The following is a 24020-nucleotide window of genomic DNA, read 5'->3' on the forward strand; positions in this document are numbered from 1 at the left end:
TTCCCCAGTCTGAAGGTATCCTTTCACAGCTGCTCTTAACCGCTTTTGGTTTTGATCACACTCAGGAACATGTGGTGCACATTTGTTGGGGCACCATGACTAGATGCAGTAACACATATGCACTGGTGCATGTCCATTGCTCATCTGGAAACATTTTTTATGCTTACAATAGTCCAACACTGGCATGGTGTGGTAGACAACATCCGACACCACTGAAGCCAGAGTTCAAATCACCACTCAGCTCACTTAAAGTGACCTCACACCAGTCACCATTTCTTAGCTTACAGAGCTGTTGTGAGTGGTGGAGACATCCACGATGCCCCAAGGCCCTTGGAGGAATAGCAGAATGTGAAATGAATACTATTTATATATTAAAAAGCCTGTAATAAAATATAAAGATGCCCATTGTCTGTGTCAGAAAATGGCAAGACAATATATATTAACATTTCCATCCCCCACTTGAGAAATAACTTAAATGATTAGAAAATGTTCACAAAAGGATGAGGTAGTGTTCAGCTTTAATGGAGTTTCAAGATCAAGAAGCAGTGCAGTAGTGAAATAAGGTCTGTTACAACACAAACGCCATGAAGAGCACAGGCTGACATGCAATGTTATGGGTGCTTTCAACCGTCAGGTTTGTCTAATGACATGTCTTTGGCTTACCTGTTTTATGCACTGCAGCCGATCGTTGGTCTGCTGTATGTGCCTGTCCATAGAATTCATTTTGATTGTCTCCACTTGGATTCTACCTGAAAGCCATTAAAATCCCTCAAGCTGCAAGATATAAAAAGAACAAGAAAGATCATTAAGACGACAAAAAGTAAAATACAGTCCTGGCAACACTAAAACGAACGAGATGCTGAATACTACACAGCAGATGTGTACCCTTTGTGGTAGTTTTTTCTATTTAAAGGGAGGATGGATGCCCTCTTGAAAGCAATGCCTTTTCATTCCAACAAGTAACAATGACATCCCAAAGTCACATAATTCAGGGGTGGCTAGCTACAAACCTAGAGACACTCTATACTAGATCCCTTCCACCAATATTCCCATCATGTCAGTGCCATCAACTCTATCCCAAAGACTCCTCCTCTTCTTCCTGCTTCAAATCCAGCTGTTGGTTCAGCAGCAGGGAGGGGAGAGGGAATTAGGGTGTCTGACATAAATGTCACCACAAAATGCTTTCTGCAGGCACCTGGGATGGATACTAACATCACAACATACAACAAACTTCAGTTGTAAATTTACGTTGATGCTGTGTGCAAACTACCCCCCCGCCCCCAGACACACAGAGGAATCTGCTATTGGCCTATTAGTATTGCCGCTACACTGACTGGTAGCAGCTCCCAGGGGTTTCTTTCAGCTTGAGCTTGAGAGGTTTTCTGTATGCAAAACAGATGCTCCACCACTTAGCTATGACCCTTCCCCACCCTCCACAAAATGCCAGGTTCCTATACCAAAGGTTGCCGAAGCAAAGTTTCAGCATAACACACTAGGAAAGAGATGTGTTAAATGGCTAGGAACCAAATGACATATTAGAGCTAGCACAAATATACCTGGGTGGAATACTTGGTGCGACCTACAGATAAACACAGTCTCTTGCAACAGACCTATAGATAAATAGTCCCAAATGTGGTGAATATGGACAATCCCGGATGAATTTCAGCAATGCGAAAATAGCAATTTCTCCTATTTGTGTACGTTTTGATTGCCAATGTTACCAGTGCATACTTTCAGACATTCTCAAAAACTGTTGATGACATCCCCCAAATTTCAGACATTCATTGTGGCGTATATAAAGCACAACTTGGCTTAAAGAATATCATATGAAAGATGGAGCAAGCTTGTTTTCTCCTACTGCTGAAGGTAGGACACAAACCAATGGCTTAAAGTTACAAGAAAGGAGATTCCCACTAAATACTAGGAAGAACTTTGACAGTAAAAAATTTCCGACAGTGAAGTAGACTTCTTCAGGAGGTTGTGAACTCTTCGACTCTGGAGGTTTTCAAGCAGAGGCTGGATGGCCATCTGTCATGCTTTAGTTGAGATTCCTGCATTGAAGGGGGTGAACTGGATAACCTTCAGGATCCCTTCCAACTCAATTCTATTAGTCTATGGCCTACACGTGCACCTGTTCATTTGCAGAACCCTCAAAGCACCTCAAAAATTTAATATTTGAGTGCAAAGCAGAAGTATTTACTTACACGATAAATTAACCCAGACACGACACCATTTCAGCAATGATCCATTTTAAATACTACAATTCGTTCATAGGGGATAGGAGATATATAAATAAAAATAGAGCCCATGCTGTTAAAAACAACAACGTCCCCTAAAATATAGATCACATTTACACATGGCATCAATTGGTTCATGTAGGAGTTTTTAAATTGGGTAACTGAAAGGGGAGCAGCATCAAAGGTCCCTCAAGCTCTGCCAAACACTGTAGCAGTGATTCTCCCATACTTCCAACCAATCCCTCCATCCAAAATGCAGTTGGAATCAAACCTCAGTGAGTCTATTCCAGGGGGTAGGCAACCTAAGGCCCAAGGGCTGAATGCGGCCCAATCGCCTTCTCAATCCGGCCCACGGACAATCTGGGAATCAGTGTGTTTTTACATGAGTAGAATGTGCCCTTTTATTTAAAATGCATCTCTGGGTTATTTGTGGGGCATAGGAATTTGTTCACCCCCCAAAAAAAAATATAGTCCAGCCCGCCACATGCTCTGAGGGGTGGTGGACTGGCCCACGGCTGACCCCTGGTCTATTCTGACCCCTGTCAGATCTCAGCCCAGCTAACATTATCTAAACAGATCTTCCCACCTTAAAAGGCTTTTCTTTCCCTCCTAGTCTACTGCAAGAGTGAGAGTCAAAGAGGAGGTCTTGATCAGGCAATGGGACATTAGGGAGCAAAATGGCTCCAACCCTGATTTTGTGAGAAATGTCTCTGTCTCTCTCCACTTCCACCCAACTCTTCTTTCTGTGACCATTTGGTTTAACCACCTTGCTACATTATTCAGTGATTAGCTTAAAATTATTTAAAAGATCTGGTCAAAACATAGAAATCACTTGGCGAAAGCCTTGTTTTCTCCAGCAGTGAGATATACCCCACTTCCATGCTGTCAGCCAATATTATCAAGCAACTCCTGCTGGCAGATTAGGGGGCCCACAAAGCAGCAGGGAGATCTAGCATACGTGAGGAAAATGGCTTGCACTTAGTAGTAATAGGCAAATAGAAAGACTGGGAACAAAAATTACAGAGTGGTTTGATCTTGCTGGTATAGTGGGAAGCAATTTGGAGAGGGCAACACCTGAAACCCAATTCCATGGTTAGTAAGAGCAGCCACTGCAACAGCAGTGTAAATAAATAGCTAAACCTCAATGAAATGTCTGGGTATAACAAATCATTACAGTGGTACCTCGGGTTAAGAACTTAATTCGTTCTGGAGGTCCGTTCTTAACCTGAAACTGTTCTTAACCTGAAGCACCACTTTAGCTAATGGGGCATCCTGCTGCCGCTGGAGCATGATTTCTGTTCTCATCCTGAAGCAAAGTTCTTAACCCGAGGTACTATTTCTGGGTTAGCGGAGTCTGTAAGCTGAAGCATATGTAACCTGAAGTGTCTGTAACCCGAGGTACCACTGTATTACTAAAGTTGGTTCTCTTCCACCCAACCCCAAGGACTTGGGACAGGTAACAATTTAAATAAACAATATAATAATGAATGCAAAATAAAGCAGAGCTGGGGAGCCTGCGGCTCTCTAGAAGCTGCTGGACTCCAACTCCCATAATTCCTTGCCAGGCTGGCTGGGGCTGATGGGAGTTGGAGTCTAGCAACATCTGGGAGGGCTGCAGGTTCCCCACTCCTGACTTTAAGGCATTTAAAAAGTGCATTATGTAAATTGTCCTAGCACAAGCATAAACAAGCTGGTCTTCTAGCACTAGGAGAGGGGAATACTTAGACTCTTATTTGGACAAGGCTCCAGGGAAATTTTTCTCAAACTTGTGATGGAGGATTACTTCTTTCTGAGATGGTGATGGGGGCATGTCTCATCCCAGGGCATTTGAAGTGTGTAGGAATGAGACCCACCCATCCCATTTTCTTAATGTGTGAATGACTGATAGGAAGGAGTTAAGGGGGAAATTAAGCAACTTGCCAAGGTCTGCATCTTTCTTTCCAGAATACTCTGCAACAGAATACTCTTCAGTGGTTCTGTGGCAGCTGCAAAGATGCTGTTAAGTAGGCAGGTTGAGGTGGAAATGCGAGCTCTGAAAAGCTGAGTCAGACACCTTTGTATGCAGGTCTAGAATTTGTTCTAAATGCCATGGCAGTCTGCAGAGTTATTACAGTGTATTCCCTACCAAAGTACCATGCCATGTACATTACACCCAACAACATCCTCTAGATGATAAATGTTAACATGTAGCCTAGTTCTTTGCTGGTAAAGGCTACAATGAAAACTCATTTTTTAAAGGCAGATGTGCAGAAAGGAGAGGAGAATGGAAAGGTTCTCCCTGATTTAATGATGGATTAGGGGCTAGATCTTAAATATTGTTAATATCTGTACAAATGCAATGCAATATCATGATCAGACCCAGAGGGTGTATGTGAGAAAAGTGTACAAATCAGTGGCAAGCATGATCTCTGAAGTAGCCCCAGGAAGGGTCACAAGGTAAAGAACTGAGAGCTGTTCTCCCCACCCACCCCACCCCCAGTGCACGTAGCTTTGCAATATCTGCTCCCTCTTCTTGCTACCTGGTAGTGAGCAAAAGGAAACAATAAACAGCACAAAAATCTATGCCTACAGACAGATGGTGAAGTTTCATCCGTCAGACAAAAATGAATAATTTGCTCTATTTCTCTATATGCTGAGAGGTGTTCGCAAAGGCAGATGATTGCTATCTATTGAGTAGCTTTGATTAAGCACTGAGCTAGGCTACAAACAGGATGGGAGGGGACTACCTTAACTAATTGATCAGTTATATAATCAGATAAGAGCTGGTTCAAGTTAGGGGGTGGAGTTAACTACAGACATGTATATGGGGGGGTTAAGAACAACTAATACATTTGAAGTGCCATTCCTCCAAGGCCTGCAAGGCTTGCATCTTATGTGTACATAAGACACAGAAGGATTTTCACTATATTAAACCCATCTTTGCTTTTTAAATGTGCGGATTTGAAAAAATGTGAATTTAAGTGGTGGGTTTGGGCAAATAGGTCTTTAATTAAAAAATTAAGGGGGTGGCGTTAAATAACAAGCCCCACCAGTGGAAGCCTGCACAAGAACATCTGCTAATACAACAGGGCTGCCCCCTACTGTGTCCTCCAATTTGGCTCAAGGGGTCAGGATAACCCTTGGAACAGCATGCGAGGGGAGGAAAAGGCAGAAAGGTAGAAAGCTGGCACTGGTGATCTGCCTAGTGCTATGTTGAATTCCTCCTTAAACATTTCTCTTCATCAGCACAATATAGAGCTCACAATAATACACAGTGTACTTTCTTGGAGCAGCTTGCTTTTAATAGCAAATAAATATTACGTTTCAATTTTGAAACTTGTTCTTTTTGTTGAAACTTCAACCTTGCCAACAACTTGTGCACCTAAGGTCAAAAATTAAACGCTTACTCATGAGCTTAATGCACAAATATCAAATATGAAAATCTTAATTAAGAAAGTAAATTTTGAAAGGAAGTCGTATGTTTCTTCCTATGCGCATTCTATTTTGCTCCCAAGTTAATTTAATATTGTATAAATGAATACCTATCAGGGGCTTATAAAAATTCTACTCTGAGCAACCATGAATCATCCCCACTGATACACACATCACAGATGATTTGTTTTGATCGGCTTCCAAAAGCTTTATTTAGAAAGAAAATGCATGCATTATTTTGGTTTCATAGTGAAAGACACACACAAACCCCCCACACCACATATTACATAGAAATGTGTGTGTGTGTGTGTGTGTGTGTGTAAGTATAACACAGGTATATACCAATAGTATAATACAGGTATGTAGCATTTGTCAAGAGAGACATATTAATTTATATATAAAAAGTGCACGAAAAGCTTGTTGACATTTAGAGGGCTTTAGGGGTTTACGCCTTTGCTTACCATGTCCCCTGGGCAGGAAAGAGTTTCTTTCCCAAGTAAGCCGGCAGAGGTCTCCCTTCTCTACTGAAGACGAGCGAGTTTCCATTCTCCTTTCACATAGCACTGCCTTGTGTTTCTTTTAAGCCTTTACAAGTCCCTACAAATCCTCTGCCTCTGCTTCCTAACAGGGAGCACTAAAACTGACACTGTCTGTCTGACCTTGTGGTTATTGATTAACTATCTCCCCATTCGCTGCCATCTTTCACACCTCTGGCGCTAGCAAATAGAGAGCTAAGGAGTAGCAGTCATACTCCATGACAGCTATGCTCAAAAAAGCCTGCCTTTGGAGATGTGGCGGGAAGTGCCGTTTGATCAAATGCTGTTCTAATGTCAAGACTAAATACCACGCAGATCCCGACAACTTGTACAGCTTAATATACATTTGCTGGGCCAATGCAGCACAAATAGCAACAAGGAGGGAGGTGGAATAATTCAGGGGTAACAGCAAATATTAAAATCTGGACCAAAAGCAAAAGACAGGGAAAGATGACAGGTTACGACTATTTAATGTCACTGATTTTAGCCATGATTGATATCACAGTATCTTTTAATATTGCATTCAAATACTATCAATATACCTGTCTGCCCTAGAAACTGGGGGTTAAATCTGCTGCAATATTAAAACTGCTTTCCATAGGCACAAGCAATAAGAATGGAAGACAAAGAGTATGCAATTGGGTAAAATGTGGATCTAGGGAAGCAACTTATTTCCACGCAAGCACAAAACACAGAGGGCATTAAAAATTATTCATGCTTTGCACGAAAAAGGTTTTTAAAAGCTATTAGGTAAAAAATGTCAAAAATATGTTTAGCCACTTGTACACAATAAAAATATTTGTCATAATTGGACACCTGCCTGTACCTCTCAGGTACTTTGATCAAAAGGGTAGTGTGTTTTGGGCTTTCACAGGCCAACCAATACCAGGAGGGGCTTCAACTGTACCAAGTGCCTACTAAAAAGAGGTTCCTAGGTGAGTTATCAGAGAAAAGCCAAGTAATGGAGGCAGATTTCCACAGCTGCAGTTCAGAGAAAATGAGCTGGAGGACATGACTACCCTGCTTGGACTCAGGTGAAAAAATGGGGAAAGCTCCTGAATGTTGGGGATGGGAGGCTAAGTTCTTGTAGTGTGTGGTTTAGGATATAAAAAGTCATGGGAAAGGATCAAGCATGGGTAGGCAAACTAAGGCCCAATCGCCTTCTCAATCCAGCCCACGGACGGTCCGGGAGTCATCATATTTTTACATGAGTAGAATGTGTCCTTTTATTTAAAATGCATCTCTGGGTTATTTGTGGGGCATAGGAATTCGTTCATTATTATTTTCAAAATATAGTCTGCCCCCCCCCCCAAGGTAAGAGGGACAGTGGATCGGCCACCTGCTGAAAAAGTTTGCTGACCCCTGGCTCAGACAAAAGTTACCACAACCCTTAAGAACTGCTAGGCTGTAACTCTCTCTGCATTCAGGTAAACCACCTGGAGCAAAGTGAGTTTTGTAAAGCCATTTTGTATCCCACCTGGCCTGAGGAATGAGTAAGGATAAAAAGTGTCATCTCTCTTCTGTAAACTCAGGGAGTACTTCCACACAATGTCTGCTCCCTAGTTCAGAAACTCTTAATGCCTATGAGAGGTTTACCTAAGCATCAAATTAAAGACAAAACAAATCTCTTTAAATCTGGGCAAACATGAACTGGTTAAAAATAAACTGGGCTTCATTTTTACCTTTAAATGTACCAGTATGTATTACCGCTTTGTTTCAATTGTCTTGCTTTACAGAAGGCATGTGCTATGATCTCAGGGTGTATGGGAAGATCATAAGTAAAACATAAAACAGGCACACACACAAGTTGTTCCAAAACTGAAGATCACCACACCTATGTGTGCACTGTGCATGTCTGAGTGTGTCAAGAAGGTGATTGGATGACATGAATAGTTAATACATCAAAAAACACTTCCTTTAAGTTAAGATCCGCCCCCCCCCCCCCGGATGCACTTGGAATACCATTTCGCTTCAAAAGTTGTGGGGCTGCCAGAGATTTAAAAATCCACCCACAACAACTGGTTTATTCCCTTAGTAGAAATGGTACTTCAGAAACAAAATAAGCAGCATGAAAATGTCAGGTGAAAGGTCATTTTAATCATTAAACACTTGAGGGGGAGAGGAAGTCGGTTTTAATAAAGCTTTATTTACCACAAGCAACTAAATAGCTACCGTGGCTGGCTTGGGGCTATTAAAAAGGGACCAGATGCAAGGCAAAGGAAGGACTTGTCATGCCAGGAGCCGGAGAATAGATATTTGTGCGATGCGGCTTTCCATTGTCACTCTACAAATGGGCAATAATCCCCAGAAGACTTTCTATCATCTTTGGTCTCCGAGAGCAAGCAAGCGGGTTGTGTGTGTGTGTCTGTGTGTGTGTCTGCCCGCACGCAGTCTCAGCGAGGGGTGGGAATGGATTTATTTAATTTATGGTGGCTTGAGCTGTGAGTGAGGGCGGTCATGCTGGGCTGTGAAAAGCCTTTCTGCAGCCCTGTGCTTTCTAATTCTTTTCCTCCCCCATACATGTCTATTAGATACGAACTCCCACCCCCCCCCAGCCTCCGCCACAACGGTGGCACAACCCCATAAGCTTTGAAAAAAAGAAGAGATGACAGCTTGCATAAGCGAGCCTGCTGGACTCCGCTGGGAGCAGGAGCGGCGGTGCGCAGAAATTGTTCAATCATCAAGCACATCTGCAGTCTGATTACAAAAGCAAAAAGGTGGCGAGGTTGGCTGTGCGGAGCAGGCAGGCCTGTGATGTGACCTATGCTAGGAAGAAGGAATGAAAATATTACACACACACACACACACACACACACACACGACGGATTTTTCACAGGGACAGAGCAATGCTGCATCTCCAACCAAGTGTATCGTGGCTTTCAGTCCTTGCATGCTGGTCATTCGCTGGTGCAATAAAGCTTTGACTCCTGTCTTATGCCAGTGTTTCTCACCTCTGCCCTGCAGAATTAAAATGGATGGCTTTCATATGTACTAAAAGCAAAAGATCCTCATTTCAAGAAATTGCCCTGCTTAGATGGATGGGTTTTTCGAGTTTACCTCTAACCTCTCAACATGCAAAAAAGAAAGGAAAAAATATAGGTCCATTTGTTATTGATAATGGAGAGCAGACAGGGCATCGGAACCCAGTATCTTGTAACAGCGAGAGAGACTGACATAAAATTAAAGGTGGAAGTGAGGTGTAAAAAATAAAAATAAACCCCAGCAACTTATGTGGGTACTGCCTGCAGGCTCACAGCTCAGTTGTATGGACTGCCACCTCCATGTGAGGCTTACCCAAGAACTGTCACAATGGCTGTTTTTCAAGCTTTCATTGGGGCTGCCAGGTATTAGAATTTGTAATATTGCAATTTGGGAGCAGGAGAAATGAACATGGCTGATTTCTAACTCCCCTGAGTTTATATTCCACCTTTCTTGTGACAAAGCCAGACAGCACATCTGTAATACAATTTTTTAAAAAAGATTTCCCCAAAGCATGATAAAATGCTTGTTTTAAGAGGAACAACCTTCTTTGATAGGGGCACTACATAATTGTTGGGGCCACCACAGAAATGTCCAAGTCCACACACACGTAAGTATAGTCAGAGTAAGTCTAACCATACCCTCTTTTGTTGTTTTTGCCTGGCAACCTTATCTTTCCCTTAACCATGTTTTCCAATGACACAGCAGATGGGGAAGAGGGAGGGAGACTAAAAGCAGTGTCTCTCAATGAGCTCAGGTAAAAGACTTTCCCACTCTTGCTAACATGGGGTGGTATTCAACTAAGTTTTACTCAGGATAGACCCATTAAAATCAACAACTGCCACCACAGGGGCATCTGAGGAACCATTTTTTCCTGAGGAGAGGGAAGAAGCAGAAACAGGCTTTCAAAAAGGGGTCTCTTTCCCTTGCTTGCCTTTTTAAAAATTGTATAATTGTCATTGATACTCATTGTTTCAATAGTTTTTTTGATAAACTGAGGGCCACCTGAAAAGCAGTATATAAATAGATAAATGGCATGCTGATTTGAAGCTTCAACAGAAAATGAAGGGAAACCATTTCTCTGCTCTAAGCAGAAGAAAATAAGCAAATTAGTGCAGGAAGTGATTTGTGTCAGGTTTTGTAAGATGAGATTGTAACAGCTGAGAAAAATGCAAATATTTGACAGTACCTCATTTACACCCAGCCACACATTTTTCTGTTTACACATAAAACATTAAACTGAAATTGCCCAACATATTTTCCCCCAACAAATTATAAGAAGGGCATTGATACTACAGATTAAATACCTGTAAACATACAATTTACCACATACATTCTACAGCTGCAACCCTGAAACTGTCCAATAGGTCAAAAATAAGTAAGCCATTTGGCCCCTTGGAATAGAAACCAAGAAATCTTAGTGCCAAAGATTCTGAAAGTACTATTTCTTCATTTACAAAGGAGGAGCCTCCATCACTCCTCTGTCCCAGCATGCTTTTGTGTAATCACAAGTTCTTTTTCACAAGGTACAGTTTTAGACTGCAAGGAACTGCCTCCATCACCCGCTTAGAATAGGCCTACCACCATGCGCCTTAAAATACTCCCACTCACAAAATCTCCTCCTTTGCTTAATATCCTAAGGAAGAATTCAGTAAACTCTGAATACACAATGCATGTAAATCATTCTAATAAAAGTAGTACTCATTTTTGTTTTTTCCTGCTTGGGTTTTTAATAGCACACTTTCAGCACATACATACTCTCTTCTTCACTATGGTTTAATCTATTTTGAGATTGAATTTAAAACATTACTCAAGGATGCTTATCCAGACAACCTAGTTGAATTGTCCAGACTGAAACAGCCTGCTTTTCTATTCTCAGGGGCCCCTCTATTCTCCCTGCAGCGTATTTTCCCACACAAGCCAACTCCATCTAACGTGGCCAGGCTCTATAGTAAAGCTGATGCAACCAAGCAGTAATAGCCTCACACCTATCAATCACATGCACATAAGCACATAGAAAATATTATACACAAAAAAGCTGCAAAAGAAATCATTGAATCAGAGTTGGAAGGGACACTGAGGGTCATCTAGTCCAACCCCCTGCAATGCAGGAATATGCAGTTGGCCCATATGGAAATCAAACTAATGACCTTGGCGTTATTCACATCTCGCTCTAACCAACTGAGCTACCTGTGCAGCTCAAAGAAGTGTTCCCTGACCTGGAATCATAGCCAGGCCTCGGCAGTGAAAGCGTCGAAACCTTACTGAATGGTTCAAATGTGAAATCTCCGTCTCTCACCATTTGTGAAACTGTGCAAGTGAAACTGTGACTTCAGATTTTATAAAGGTAAAGGTAAAGGGACCCCTGACCATTAGGTCCAGTCGTGGCCGACTCTGGGGTTGCGGCGCTCATCTCGCTTTACTGGCCGAGGGAGCCAGCGTACAGTTTCTGGGTCATGTGGCCAGCATGACTAAGCCACTTCTGGCAAACCAGAGCAGTGCACGGAAACACCATTTACCTTCCCGCCAGAGTGGTACCTATTTATCTACTTGCACTTTGACGTGCTTTCAAACTGCTAGGTTGGCAGGACCAGGGACCAAGCAACGGGAGCTCACCCCGTTGCAGGGATTCGAGCCGCTGACCTTCTGATCAACAAGTCCTAGGCTCTGTGGTTTAACCCACAGCGCCACCTTGCCTTGCTGGCCTGTGTTCTGGTCGCCTGACATCACTGCTCCCCCTCCCCGAGTAAATGACCACGTAAGTATCATGCAGAACAGTAAACTTACTGGCATGGTCCAATTACACAAGCTGTTGCTATTCCTTCCTTCCTGTTCTGCAGCCCTTATATAGCATCATCCAGATATACTGCCTCAGCTCTTTCCTCACTATGTAGGAGAGCCCAGCCGTCCACTCCCAGCCAACTCATATTTCCCTTCTAGGGGTGTTTACCAACCACTTTATTCCTTCTCCTTGCCTCCCACCTTTCTGCCTATTTAGCTGCTTCTGGATTGGCTCGTGGCCACCCAGCAGGCCATGACATCATTTCCAGGTGCCAGCTGCTGCTCCTGAAGCAAGCAGTCCCTCATTAGATCAAAGCCAGGATGTGGGATTGTAGAATATCTGCTCATGGCCACATGATCAGTTTTGGTTAACCAGCTGCCATGCAGAATCTAAAACATTACAAATGCACAGGACGAGAGGCATGGTCATGCCTGGCTGTGTCAGTGCACAAAACACATTCTGGTGACATGTCAAGTGGGTTAAGACTGGCATTGAGGTAAGCTAGTCCAAGTGAATCTGGATACAAAAGTTACATATCAAGAGCAGAAACTAGTGGTAGGAGAAACTATTAGCTTCATGATCTGATCTGCTATCGATTAAAGCTTGTGTCAATTAATTATAATTATATAGGCATTCATTCAACAAGCTGCTGTCTAAAACCTAAGCAAGGTTCAAAAGAGAAAACCAACACCCTTTTATTAATATTTTACCAAGCAACATAATAATAATAATAATAATAATAATAATAATAATAATAATAATAATATATTATTTGTACCCCGCCCATCTGGCTGTGTTTCCCCAGCTACTCTGGGCAGCTTCCATAGAAACCAAAAATACACTAAAATATCACAGATTAAAAACTTCCCTGAACAGGGCTGCCTTAAGATGTCTTCTGAATGTCAGGTAGTTATTTATCGCTTTAATATTTTACCAGCAACACTGACCTACTTTACAAGATTGTTGTAAGAATTACTCAGTTTATAATGTATGTGACACTCCTTGAACATTCCAAAAACGGCTTGACTCCTTGAACATTCCAAAAACTGCTTTATAAATTACTATTACTATAAAATGGCTAATACCACTTTTCTTGTTAGTCTGCTCATGGCAAGCCACAGACCTACCTTTTCAGCAATACAAAGGCACAAGAGATTCCAATGCTTAATCTTTGCTTCCTATTCACTTCAATATCATCAACTCCCCCCTCCCTCTCACACACCCACCCAAGCCTTCTGTTACAAAAAATTCCTTAGGAAATAATCAGGAAAAGCTCCATACCATTAAGGCGTACCCCCTAATACATTCTGCTCTTTCCACAGCATTCTCCTATTAGTAATGATTACTTTCCATGTTGTAAATCAGCAACAAACAGAACTGCAGATCTTTAACACAAATATTCCTTATCAGCTTGCTTGGGAAATGCAGCAATGCAATGAATTCCTAGGGACAGACAAGCCACCACCCTGCCTCACCTTCAATATTCTAACATTTGTGCTTCTTAATTCACCATCAGGTTATTGGCTGCCATGTTTACGCTGTCCTTGTATGACGGCTGCTCTTAAGTAGCCTACAATTCATACCAAGGCAGCCCAAGATATATTGGCTGTTAGCTTTGCGCTAATTACTAACCACTGAGCAATCAAAGCCATTGTTTCTTTTACTTAATTATCCACCCCCTAGAAAAGCAATACCATTAACCAAACTTAGCAGAGTTCACTGAACACAAGAGGTTGATTCCTAACAGCCATTCCGCAGAATCACAGAATTGTACATGGCACAAAGGCCACATAGACCCAAAGCACATCCAAAGTGACATGGTTATCCACCCAAAATCAACCTTACAATTCATGCTATGCAATCCGGCATGCCACATTGTATCACAACTAGAGACAGCAGATGCTTTGCCGAAAGTTTGTTTGTTTTCATCAAACTGCTTGAAATGACTTGCATAAGCAAGGCAGGTCTGGGGCAGTTCATACATTTCAGCAAAGCCAATTTCTAAAATGTACAAAACTAGCATTTCCAAGTCCCTCCCCCACTACATGGGGGATATGTGAAACAAAGCAACACTTAAAATGGTACAGTACAGGATTGGCATTACCACCAAATGTATACTATAAACTAAGCATCACAGACAGCACAAGTAGGTAAACCCCTCTCCTCTACCCTCAATTATCACCACCAATTCGCTTTGGGGATAAGATTATTTCCTGGCCCCAAATAGAACACAAACAATGAACATGAACAAAATCCCACTCACAAAATATTTATAAGGGAAATCTAGCAAAGGGTACCTCCACACAATTCAAACTACTGTTCTATCACTATTAAAGTGGAAATGCAAGATCTTAAAGTTGGTAAACATAAACCCCTGACCTCCCTGGGCATCCGAGGACAACTGAGGCATCAAAAAGCCCCAAGTAGTCTTCATAAATGCATCCAATGATTCTTGAATCCAATGATGAGCACTGCTCTCATAAAACAGAGAGGTTACTTCATAATTTTACATATCTTCTGGTCAAGTTGTAGATATTGGTTTTTAACAAACTTGAAAGTTTCAGGCTAGATGTGCTGTGCTGTCATCAGAATGCTACGTTGGTAGAGCATGGGATTCTTTGGAAAGAAGACTCAGTACCAACCAATGAGGAGTGACAGACTACCGTAAACTAATGGGTTATGTTGAAATAGCAAAATTTATGGGAGCAATAAGGAACCAAAGGGGGGGGGGGCTTTATCAAAGACTTGGGGAAAATTGTGGATTATTTGAAACGTTATTGTACACATATAAATTCATTAGCAGGATTAACTTAAACCAAACAGTTAAAATTAATGCTAAAGGAAAACTAGGGAGTAATTTGTAATTGAAGTACTGAAGGAAATGCCGTATTACAAATTAAAAATATAAGTGGGGATGTCAAAATGTACATATTTGTTGGAAAATATTGGATTGTATTTTTGTCAACATATTTTTGAAAAACTGAAAAATAAAATTTATATAAAATATACCATGGGATTCTAAATCCCAGGGTCCTAGGGTGGAGCCCCATGTTGGGAAAAAGGGTTCCTGGATTGCAGGGTGTTGGACTAGATGGCTCTCATGGTCCTTTCGAATTCTACAATTTTATTATTCTAATTCTGGTTATATATAAAAGGTCACTACTTCAGACAGTATTTTAAAGGGATTATGCAAACTCATGGGGGGGGGCAACTCTATAAACATCTACTAGTTTTAACAGCTGAATTTCTATGCTCAAAGACAATATAGCAGGTGATAAGGATATGAGGGCTGCGGCCTTCATGCTCTGCTCGTGGCCTTTTCATAGACATTTGGCTAGATACTGCCACAAACAGGATACTGAGCTAGATGGGCTCATGATCTGATCCGGTAAAGCTCTTCTAACATAGGTATTAAGCAATTTGCTCTGAAAGTACCTTTCCGCAGGGGCTGTGACCATAAGAATCCCTGGGGTTTCATCTAGCCTCACACATTTGTGGCTACTGTCATGTTGTACAGCTGACATGCAGTGATGTGCCATTGATCATGCTGTCTTTGCAAGGCAAGGAGATGGATTAATGCACCTATTAGATGAAAGAGGGCGAGCCGATAAAGGAAGTCAGGACAGGTCACTGCATATAATGGGAAATTGTTTTTAGACAACGGGTTTTAATATCCCATTTAGTTTCCACATTTCAAAGCTCATTGTGGATTAAAAATGACAGGGAAATTGTTGTAGGCCCATCCACTGTTAGATCATAACATTATGTGAAGCAGAGTAAAAAGACATCAAAACTACATGGATAGCAAATTTGGTTAGAATTTTCTCATCCTCAACAGCAACTTTAAAGGCCTCTGGCTTGCCCCAAAATAATGATGAAGGTTATTGCCTGGGCATCACTTTTGTGATATATTAAGTATGCTATTAGAAAAATGATGTGTCCAGAAGCCTTTACATGGATCACAACTAGCATGGGAAAGTATGGAGGCAGCAGAGACCACACAGTTCAGAGAATGAAAATGGGAATTAGTCATTTTAAAATTTTGTTAATTCCCTCTTTCTGAAGTGTAATATGGTGAGCAGTGCTCATCTATGGGGAAAAACTGACTTTTTGGTCCTGAATGAACAGTTTTCTGACAAAAACGCATAATACATAATGTCATAAGGATATAGTGTATATATAATGCTGTTGTGAGTATAGGAAGGTGCCTTCTACTGAGACAGACTATTGGGACAACAGAGCCCAGTAATGCCTATTTTAACTGGCAACAGCTTTCCAAGATCTCACAGACAAAGGTCTTTGCCATACCTGTAACCTGAGAACCTCTAAGGGACATTGACAGCCATCCTTCTCTCTCCCATTTTCTTTCAGCTTCTACTACATCCATGCCTAAATGCTCTAGAAAATACACTACCCTTTTAAAGAATATAAAAACATTCTAAGAATCAAGTGATGTAGCTGCCCCCCTAACTGAGTGTTTTTCTCCTCACTTTTGCTCCTAATGAAGTATCACATCCTATATACTCACTTGGTTCTCTACTTAAAGAGATGTATGTCTACACCAGTTTGTCTTTGTAGCCACGACTGCAGCATTTCTCTCAATATTGCTATTAATTGGAACGTGGTTAAACATTAGATCGCTGTTTATGCCAGAAAGCAAAAATGGACCTGGTGGCTGTCCACTAATTATTATCCCACCCCACACCCACTTGCTCTCAGATACATGCAGGCTGTATCTGTATGAAATATGGTAGGCAAACTAATTAAAACCTGACAGATTCCATCTTTGAGACAAGCCTCCCAAGATAACAATTTGCCTATCATTATGGAGGAGCTTGATCTCCTCACAAAGGCACCTTGTCTCCAACTCCCCAACTGTCACAGTAAGTGGTTTATATTATCACACTGACTGATTTACCTAGGCTAGGCAGTACCAAGTGGAGAGCCTTGCGCTCACCCCATCCCCTCTTTTTTAAAAAAAACCCCCACAAAAAACAATAACTACCTAAAGTCAAAAGAATTGCTCAGATATGTTCCAGAGTGGGATGCAGGGGTCTGGTTTAGTTCTCTAGATAACCTCTTGTCAAGAGCGGGCACATTAGATAAGAGATGACACAGGCCTCAAGCATAATGTTTCTCTCTGTCTCTCTCCAGCTACTAATGACTGATATGCTGGCCTGCTTCTGAACCCTCCGGATCTCTTTGACCAATTGCTGGGCAAGTTAGAACTATTAGTACATACATGCAACAGTAAGGAGCAATTACTGAATTCCGCTAGAAAATAAGCATTTACATTTTGATCACTACATAAAGCATGATTCACAACCTGAGAAGCATTCTACTTGTAGTATCCAAATCATGGAAGTATGTGTACATAGGAGGGTGAAGAAACTGTTTTAATGGTCAAGAGGCTCTGCAACCTCTTGATGTCCATCCTTCTCTGACCTAGTTGCACAGGTTTGTCCTTTAAGGGTATGACCACAGATACACCCCTGTGCCATTAAATCAAACAATGGGAAATGAGTCTAAGAAGTCCTCCTGCTTTCTACCACAGATATACACAGCTTGCCAAATTCTGTTTTTATGCATTCAGCTAACAATTATGTTATCGGGCAATTCTGACAGATTATAGGTAGATATGTATCTATATAGGAGAGGGGGTCATCCCAAACAGACTTGTCCAATTTCATAATTTTCTTTTAATTCCTTCCCCACTTTCTGTGCAATCTAAATGTCAGATGTGCTGTGACTACAGCAAATGAACTGGTAAAAAGGTGTCTGTGGGGTCTACTGTGTGCCCAGTTAATTTGTACACAGACAGTGGTTCTTTCTTACCAGAGCACATCACTTACCAACTCCAACAGCTGGTCCTAGGACTTGTGGCCAAAGTATAGTCTGTTAATTAGCTCTTGTACATAAATGGTTGGGGGACTTGGGTATGTTTCACCTGGAGAAGAGAAGATTGAAAGGCGATATGATAGCCATATTCAAGTATCTGAAGGGCTGTCATATGGAAGATGGAGCGAGCTCGTTTTCTGCTGCTCCAGAGGGTAGGAACCAAACCAATGGATCCAATTTTTTTAAAAAAAGGAGATTCCAACCAACCATTAGGAAGAACTTTCTGACAGTAAGAGCTGCTTGACAGTGGAATGGACTACTTCAGAAAGTGATGGACTTTTCTCCGTTGGAAGTTTTTAAACAGAGGTTGGATGGCCATCTATCAGGGATGAAGCTAGATAAAGCTAGATAAATGCTCCTTGTTACTAATAAAGCTAGATAAATGCTCCTTGTTACTAATTCTGGGCCAGAATGACTAATTCTAGAATTATCTCTAGACTAATTCTAGAGAGTGGCTTAGCTCAGAACATAACTCGGTTGGGGACACTCTTCTCATGTTAGTGAAACAGGTGTACCACACCCCTCCAGATAACATCAGTATGATGTGGACACCACACAAATACCAAACTGCGCAGGCCCTTGACTTCCACAATTCTTCTTCTCAGAAAATGATTGCTGGTATACTAACTGGATATATGTGTGAATTAGTTTATTTACATGATGTATGGGAGGAGAGCTCACCTCCCTCCATTCCTTTACAATGCAAAGCCTGGTGCCATTTCACAGTATTGTATCTGAACTGGGCTAATGACGTCAGCAACTGACATGCTTGTCGCTGAAAATCAGGTTGCCATATTTCATGGGGGGCAGATGGAAAAATGGGTCCGGTGACTAGAATATTATTTTAAAGACTACACCAAAATTCCAACTGCTGGAAACAATTAATTTGATATGTCCTTAGCATCACAAAAAGTGGGTACATAAAAAAAAAAATACACTACAATCTAGTATATAAATCGAAGTGCTAATTTATTAGGATTTTCAGATTTCCAAACTTTACCACATACTGTTTACTACAGCTAAAAAGCTGGTATTTCTACCAGTCAAATTTGGGAGGGGGGATTAGGAAATATTCTCCAGAATTAATCACAATCAAATGGAACAGAGGAGAAAATAGCTACAGTTAGAAAAGTAGGGCACTTCAGTGCCCCTGGCTTATCCCCTCTTCCTTCATAACACATTCTTTTGGGAGGAGGGAAGGGAAAGTGCTACTACAGAACGATTCTCCAGTTGGCATTAATAAGCGCCAGGCCAGCTAGTAATCATGCCTTCTTAAATTTAAAATGTTCACAATGTTTCATGATTGCTGAGGTTAGAAGGAAGTCCCAATGTAATTGCACATCCTCACAACTGCTTTCCAAGCTTGTGTAGACGAAACCTTGTTGTCCATTTCAGCACTTTAAAAATGTTACACTTATAAAAAAAAGGATTCCTAATGCTACACAACCAGGATGAAAACTTTCGAGATTATGATAATTTTCTGTTATTATTCCGCGGTCATGTCTGATACCTCCTTATCTGCCTCTCTCTTGCTAAAAGACATTTGCTGATCTTAAACCTGGCTTGAATGAATAGCAATTGTTCCCATTTGGTTTTCAAGGTACTTTTTTTTTTGTTTGTCTACCCCATTCACTGGCCTGAAATCAGCAAGGCCTCAGATGGCTGTTGCTATGGCAACCCTGTTCATTCAACACTGGAGTATAATGAAGACAATGTGTTTTCCATTTAGATGAGTTTTGGAGCAAAAAAAGGGAGAAGACTTCTGCTTAACAGCTCCACAGAATGCAGGGTAATATAATCAGGTTTTCTGTAGTACCAGTTACATCATGGTGTGCTCCTAAGAGAGAGAATGTTACACCCACATTTAACCATAATTATGGTAGTGGTCAGATTAATCAAATGTGAGATTGTATTTCCTATGTTTTAAAGACTTTGCCAAAGAAAACAGCAGGGAAATATATTCACACCGCATTGTATGTAAAAACGGCAAATAGCCCGTTAATACTTTTTCTGCTGTTGATACTTTTTTGCCTTTGTGGACTTGATAACAGACACTTCAGATATTCCTTTTAATGTGCCTCTTTTCTCAATTCTTAAGCAGGAGTGGCATTTAAACAAAAATAAATGAGAGTGGTTCAGAACAAATGTATGTGAATAATTATTGATTTTAAATGGGCAGGAAACACTTTCCCCTCATTCTAGCATTCATTTGTTTTTCTTTGAACTAGTTAAATCCATATAGTTGCTAAGCAGAATAATATGTGATGGCAGAAAATACCAAGAAACCCAAAAACAATTCTGCATCACTGAAATTTGTGTAAAATCATTTACAAAAATTGTTTCCTAAAGAGCTTCAGAAGTGGGTTCACTCCTGTCACTTCCACTTTAAGGTCACTCTTGTCTAGTTTCCTAACATTTTATAGCTACTCAGAGCCTTTCAGGTGGCACGAAATATAAATTACATAAATAGTTCAGTTTTATCTCCAACTTTTAGGAACTTCTTCTATTTATCTATTTACATTTCTTTCACAATACCATCCCAAGGACTTTGGATAGCCAACACCATGTGATTAAAATAAATCTTTATAAAAACCAATGGAGCATTCATTGACAGTCTTTCTATACATGCCTTTGTTGACACACAGATCTGAATTTCATACAGATGCAAATCATGCTTGAGATAGAAACTTCATTAAACTATTAGAACAGCTGGACCAAGTCTTTAATTAATGTAACAATAAAAACCCAAATCTAGACATCTCGAGGATACCTGTGCACATACAAAAGTTCCAAGAAGGTGTCCATATCTGGATGCAAGTGAGTATCACCTGCAGTTAACAGTTCTCAAAGTTTCCTTTCATACATTACCATAGTGGTTAGGTTGCGCCTTCCCTATGGCTTGATTCTACATTGGTCTAGTAATGTTTGAAAGGTAGAACCTCACAACGAAACATAAGGTACTACCTACAGCAGAGTTAGTAGCTCAGATGGAGATGATAGTGTCATATGCCACATCCTATCCCCAAAATGCTGGCCACAGAAGAAATGCAACCAGCACATAACATGTTAACTGGCTCAAAGTCAGCATCACATAGGATTTATTGATTTGATTTAGTTTTGATGATATCTAGCATCTGAAGGAAATGGTCAGAGGCTAGGACTAGATATTCTTCAGAGGGCCCTGCCTATACCCTTCAGTGGGACGAGTCATCAAGTTAACCAAATGTCCTCCAGTCCACTCTTGAAAACATATTATTATTAATTACTACTACTATTTATCTGCACTTCACCCTAATCCAAAGACAAATTACAAAAAATAAACTGGGTCCTGAACATATACATCTCAGGTGTTAAAGGCCAGGGTAGAGATGCATAATAAAGTTGCCTCATACACCTCTGTGGGAAGAGAGTTCCACAATTTAGGGGCTGCCACAAAGAATGTCCTCTCTATGATTTTATGATTCCTGGGCCAACACCATCCCTGAGCTTCTGAGGGTGCTGGAACTATCAAGAAGAGCCACTTCAGCTGATATTAACACTTGAGAGGGTCTCTAGGGAGGGATGCAGTCTTTCAGATATTTGGGCCCTGAATGGCTGAGGGCTTTAAACACTTGAATTGGGCCCAGAAACAAACTGTCAGCCCATGAAGCTGTTTCAAAACAGGGGCTGTTTGTGAACTAAATGGAACACTAGCCAGTGATCTTGCCGCTGCATTTTGGATCAATTGTGGTTTCCAAGACATCTTCAAGAGCAGCCCCATGTACAGCATAATGCAATAATTCAATCTAGAGGCTACCAAAGCATGGGATACAGTGGCCACGTTATCGCTGCCCAAAAAGGCTATAGACAGTGAACCAACTGTAACTGAAAAGGGGCACTCCTAGCCACAGTGGCCGCCTGAGCCTCATAGAATCATAGAATCATAGAATCATAGAGTTGGAAGAGACCACAAGGGCCATCGAGTCCAACCCCCTGCCAAGCAGGAAACACCATCAGAGCACTCCTGACATATGGTTGTCAAGCCTCTGCTTAAAGACCTCCAAAGAAGGAGACTCCACCACACTCCCTGGCAGCAAATTCCACTGTCGAACAGCTCTTACTGTCAGGAAGTTCTTCCTAATGTTTAGGTGGAATCTTCTTTCTTGTAGTTTGCATCCATTGCTCCGTGTCCGCTTCTCTGGAGCAGCAGAAAACAACCTTTCTCCCTCCTCTAGGTGACATCCTTTTATATATTTGAACATGGCTATCATATCCCCCCTTAACCTCCTCTTCTCCAGGCTAAACATGCCCAGCTCCCTTAGCCGTTCCTCATAAGGCATCGTTTCCAGGCCTTTGACCATTTTGGTTGCCCTCCTCTGGACACGTTCCAGTTTGTCAGTGTCCTTCTTGAACTGTGGTGCCCAGAACTGGACACAGTACTCCAGGTGAGGTCTGACCAGAGCAGAATACAGTGGCACTATAACTTCCCTTGATCTAGATGCTATACTCCTATTGATGCAGCCCAGCATTGCATTGGCTTTTTTAGCTGCCGCGTCACACTGTTGGCTCATGTCAAGTTTGTGGTCAACCAAGACTCCTAGATCCTTTTCACATGTACTGCTCTCAAGCCAGGTGTCACCCATCTTGTATTTGTGCCTCTCATTTTTTTTGCCCAAGTGCAATACTTTACATTTCTCCCTGTTAAAATTCATCTTGTTTGTTTTGGCCCAGTTCTCTAATCTGTCGTTTTGAAGTGTGATCCTGTCCTCTGGGGTGTTAGCCACCCCTCCCAGTTTGGTGTCATCTGCAAATTTGATCAGGATGCCCTTGAGTCCATCATCCAAGTCGTTGATAAAGATGTTGAATAAGACCGGGCCCAAGACAGAACCCTGTGGCACCCCACTAGTCACTCTTCTCCAGGATGAAGAGGAACCATTGATGAGCACCCTTTGGGTCCGGTCAGTCAGCCAGTTACAAATCCACTGAGTGGTAGCATAGTCAAGACCGCATTTTACCAGCTTCTTTACAAGAATATCATGGGGCACCTTGTCAAATGCCTTGCTGAAATCAAGGTAGGCTACATCCACTGCGTTCCCTTCATCTACCAGGGTTGTAATTCTGTCAAAAAACGAGATCAGGTTCGTCTGACATGACTTATTTTTCAGAAATCCATGCTGACTATTGGTGATCACAGCATTCCTTTCTAGGTGCTCACAGATTGTTTGCTTGATGATCTGCTCCAGAATCTTCCCTGGTATTGATGTCAGACTGACTGGGCGGTAATTATTTGGGTCCTCTCTTTTCCCCTTTTTGAAAATAGGGACAACATTTGCCCTCCTCCAGTCTGCTGGGACTTCGCCTGTTCTCCAGGAATTCTCAAAGATGATTGCCAGTGGTTCTGAGATCACATCTGCCAGTTCTTTTAATACTCTTGGATGCAGTTCATCTGGCCCTGGAGACTTGAATACATCTAAACTAGCCAAGTATTCTTGTACTATCTCCTTAGTTATTCTGGGCTGTGTTTTCTCTACTGAATCATTTCCTCCAAATTCTTCAGGTCGGGCATTGTTTTCTTTATCGGAGAAGACTGAGGCAAAGAAGGCATTGAGGAGTTCAGCCCTTTCTGTGTCCCCTGTTTGCATTTCACCATCTTCTCCTCTGAGTGACCCCACTGTTTCTTTGTTCTTCCTTTTGCTACGAACATACCCATAAAAGCCTTTTCTGTTGCTTTTAACCTCTCTAGCAAGCCTGAGTTCATTCTGTGCTTTAGCTTTTCTGACTTTGTGTCTACACGTGCTGGCTATTTGTTTGAATTCCTCTTTGGTGGTTTCCCCCCTTTTCCATTTTTTGTACACATCCTTTTTTAATCTTAACTCAGTTAAAAGTTCTTTAGATAGCCACCCTGGCTTCTTTAGGCACCTTCCATGTTTCCGTCTCATTGGTATTGCCTGAAGTTGTGCTTTTACTATCTCCCTCTTAACAAACTCCCAGCCATCATGAACTCCCTTTCCTTTTAGTATTACTGTCCATGGGATCTCACCCAGCACTTCCCTAAGTTTTATGAAGTCGGCTTTCTTAAAGTCAAGAAATTGAGTCCTAGTATGCTTGGCTGCTCCTTTCCGTTGTATAGTAAACTTCAGAAGAGCATGATCACTTGCGCCTAATGATCCTTCCACTTCTACCCCATTAACCAGGTCA

General features: G+C 41.5%; 1 protein-coding gene across 14 annotated transcripts in view; it reads right to left on the reverse strand.

Annotated features, from left to right (window-relative positions):
• Positions 1 to 24020, reverse strand: part of ZMIZ1 (zinc finger MIZ-type containing 1) — a 368324-nt gene that overhangs the window by 145009 nt on the left and 199295 nt on the right. For 11 of the 14 annotated variants that reach the window (XM_083440354.1, XM_083440341.1, XM_083440353.1 and 8 more), the window contains one exon: positions 664 to 774. In XM_083440354.1, coding sequence (XP_083296480.1) covers positions 664 to 723 — 60 coding nt within the window. In that variant the 5' untranslated portion in view covers positions 724 to 774. Of the gene's footprint in view, positions 1 to 663; positions 775 to 17797; positions 17893 to 24020 lie in introns of all 14 variants that reach the window. The other 3 variants (XM_083440351.1, XM_083440344.1, XM_083440357.1) reach the window with 1 other exon arrangement.

This window comes from Podarcis tiliguerta (assembly GCF_965153285.1).
Source record: "Podarcis tiliguerta genome assembly, chromosome: 5".
NCBI lineage: Eukaryota > Metazoa > Chordata > Lepidosauria > Squamata > Lacertidae > Podarcis > Podarcis tiliguerta.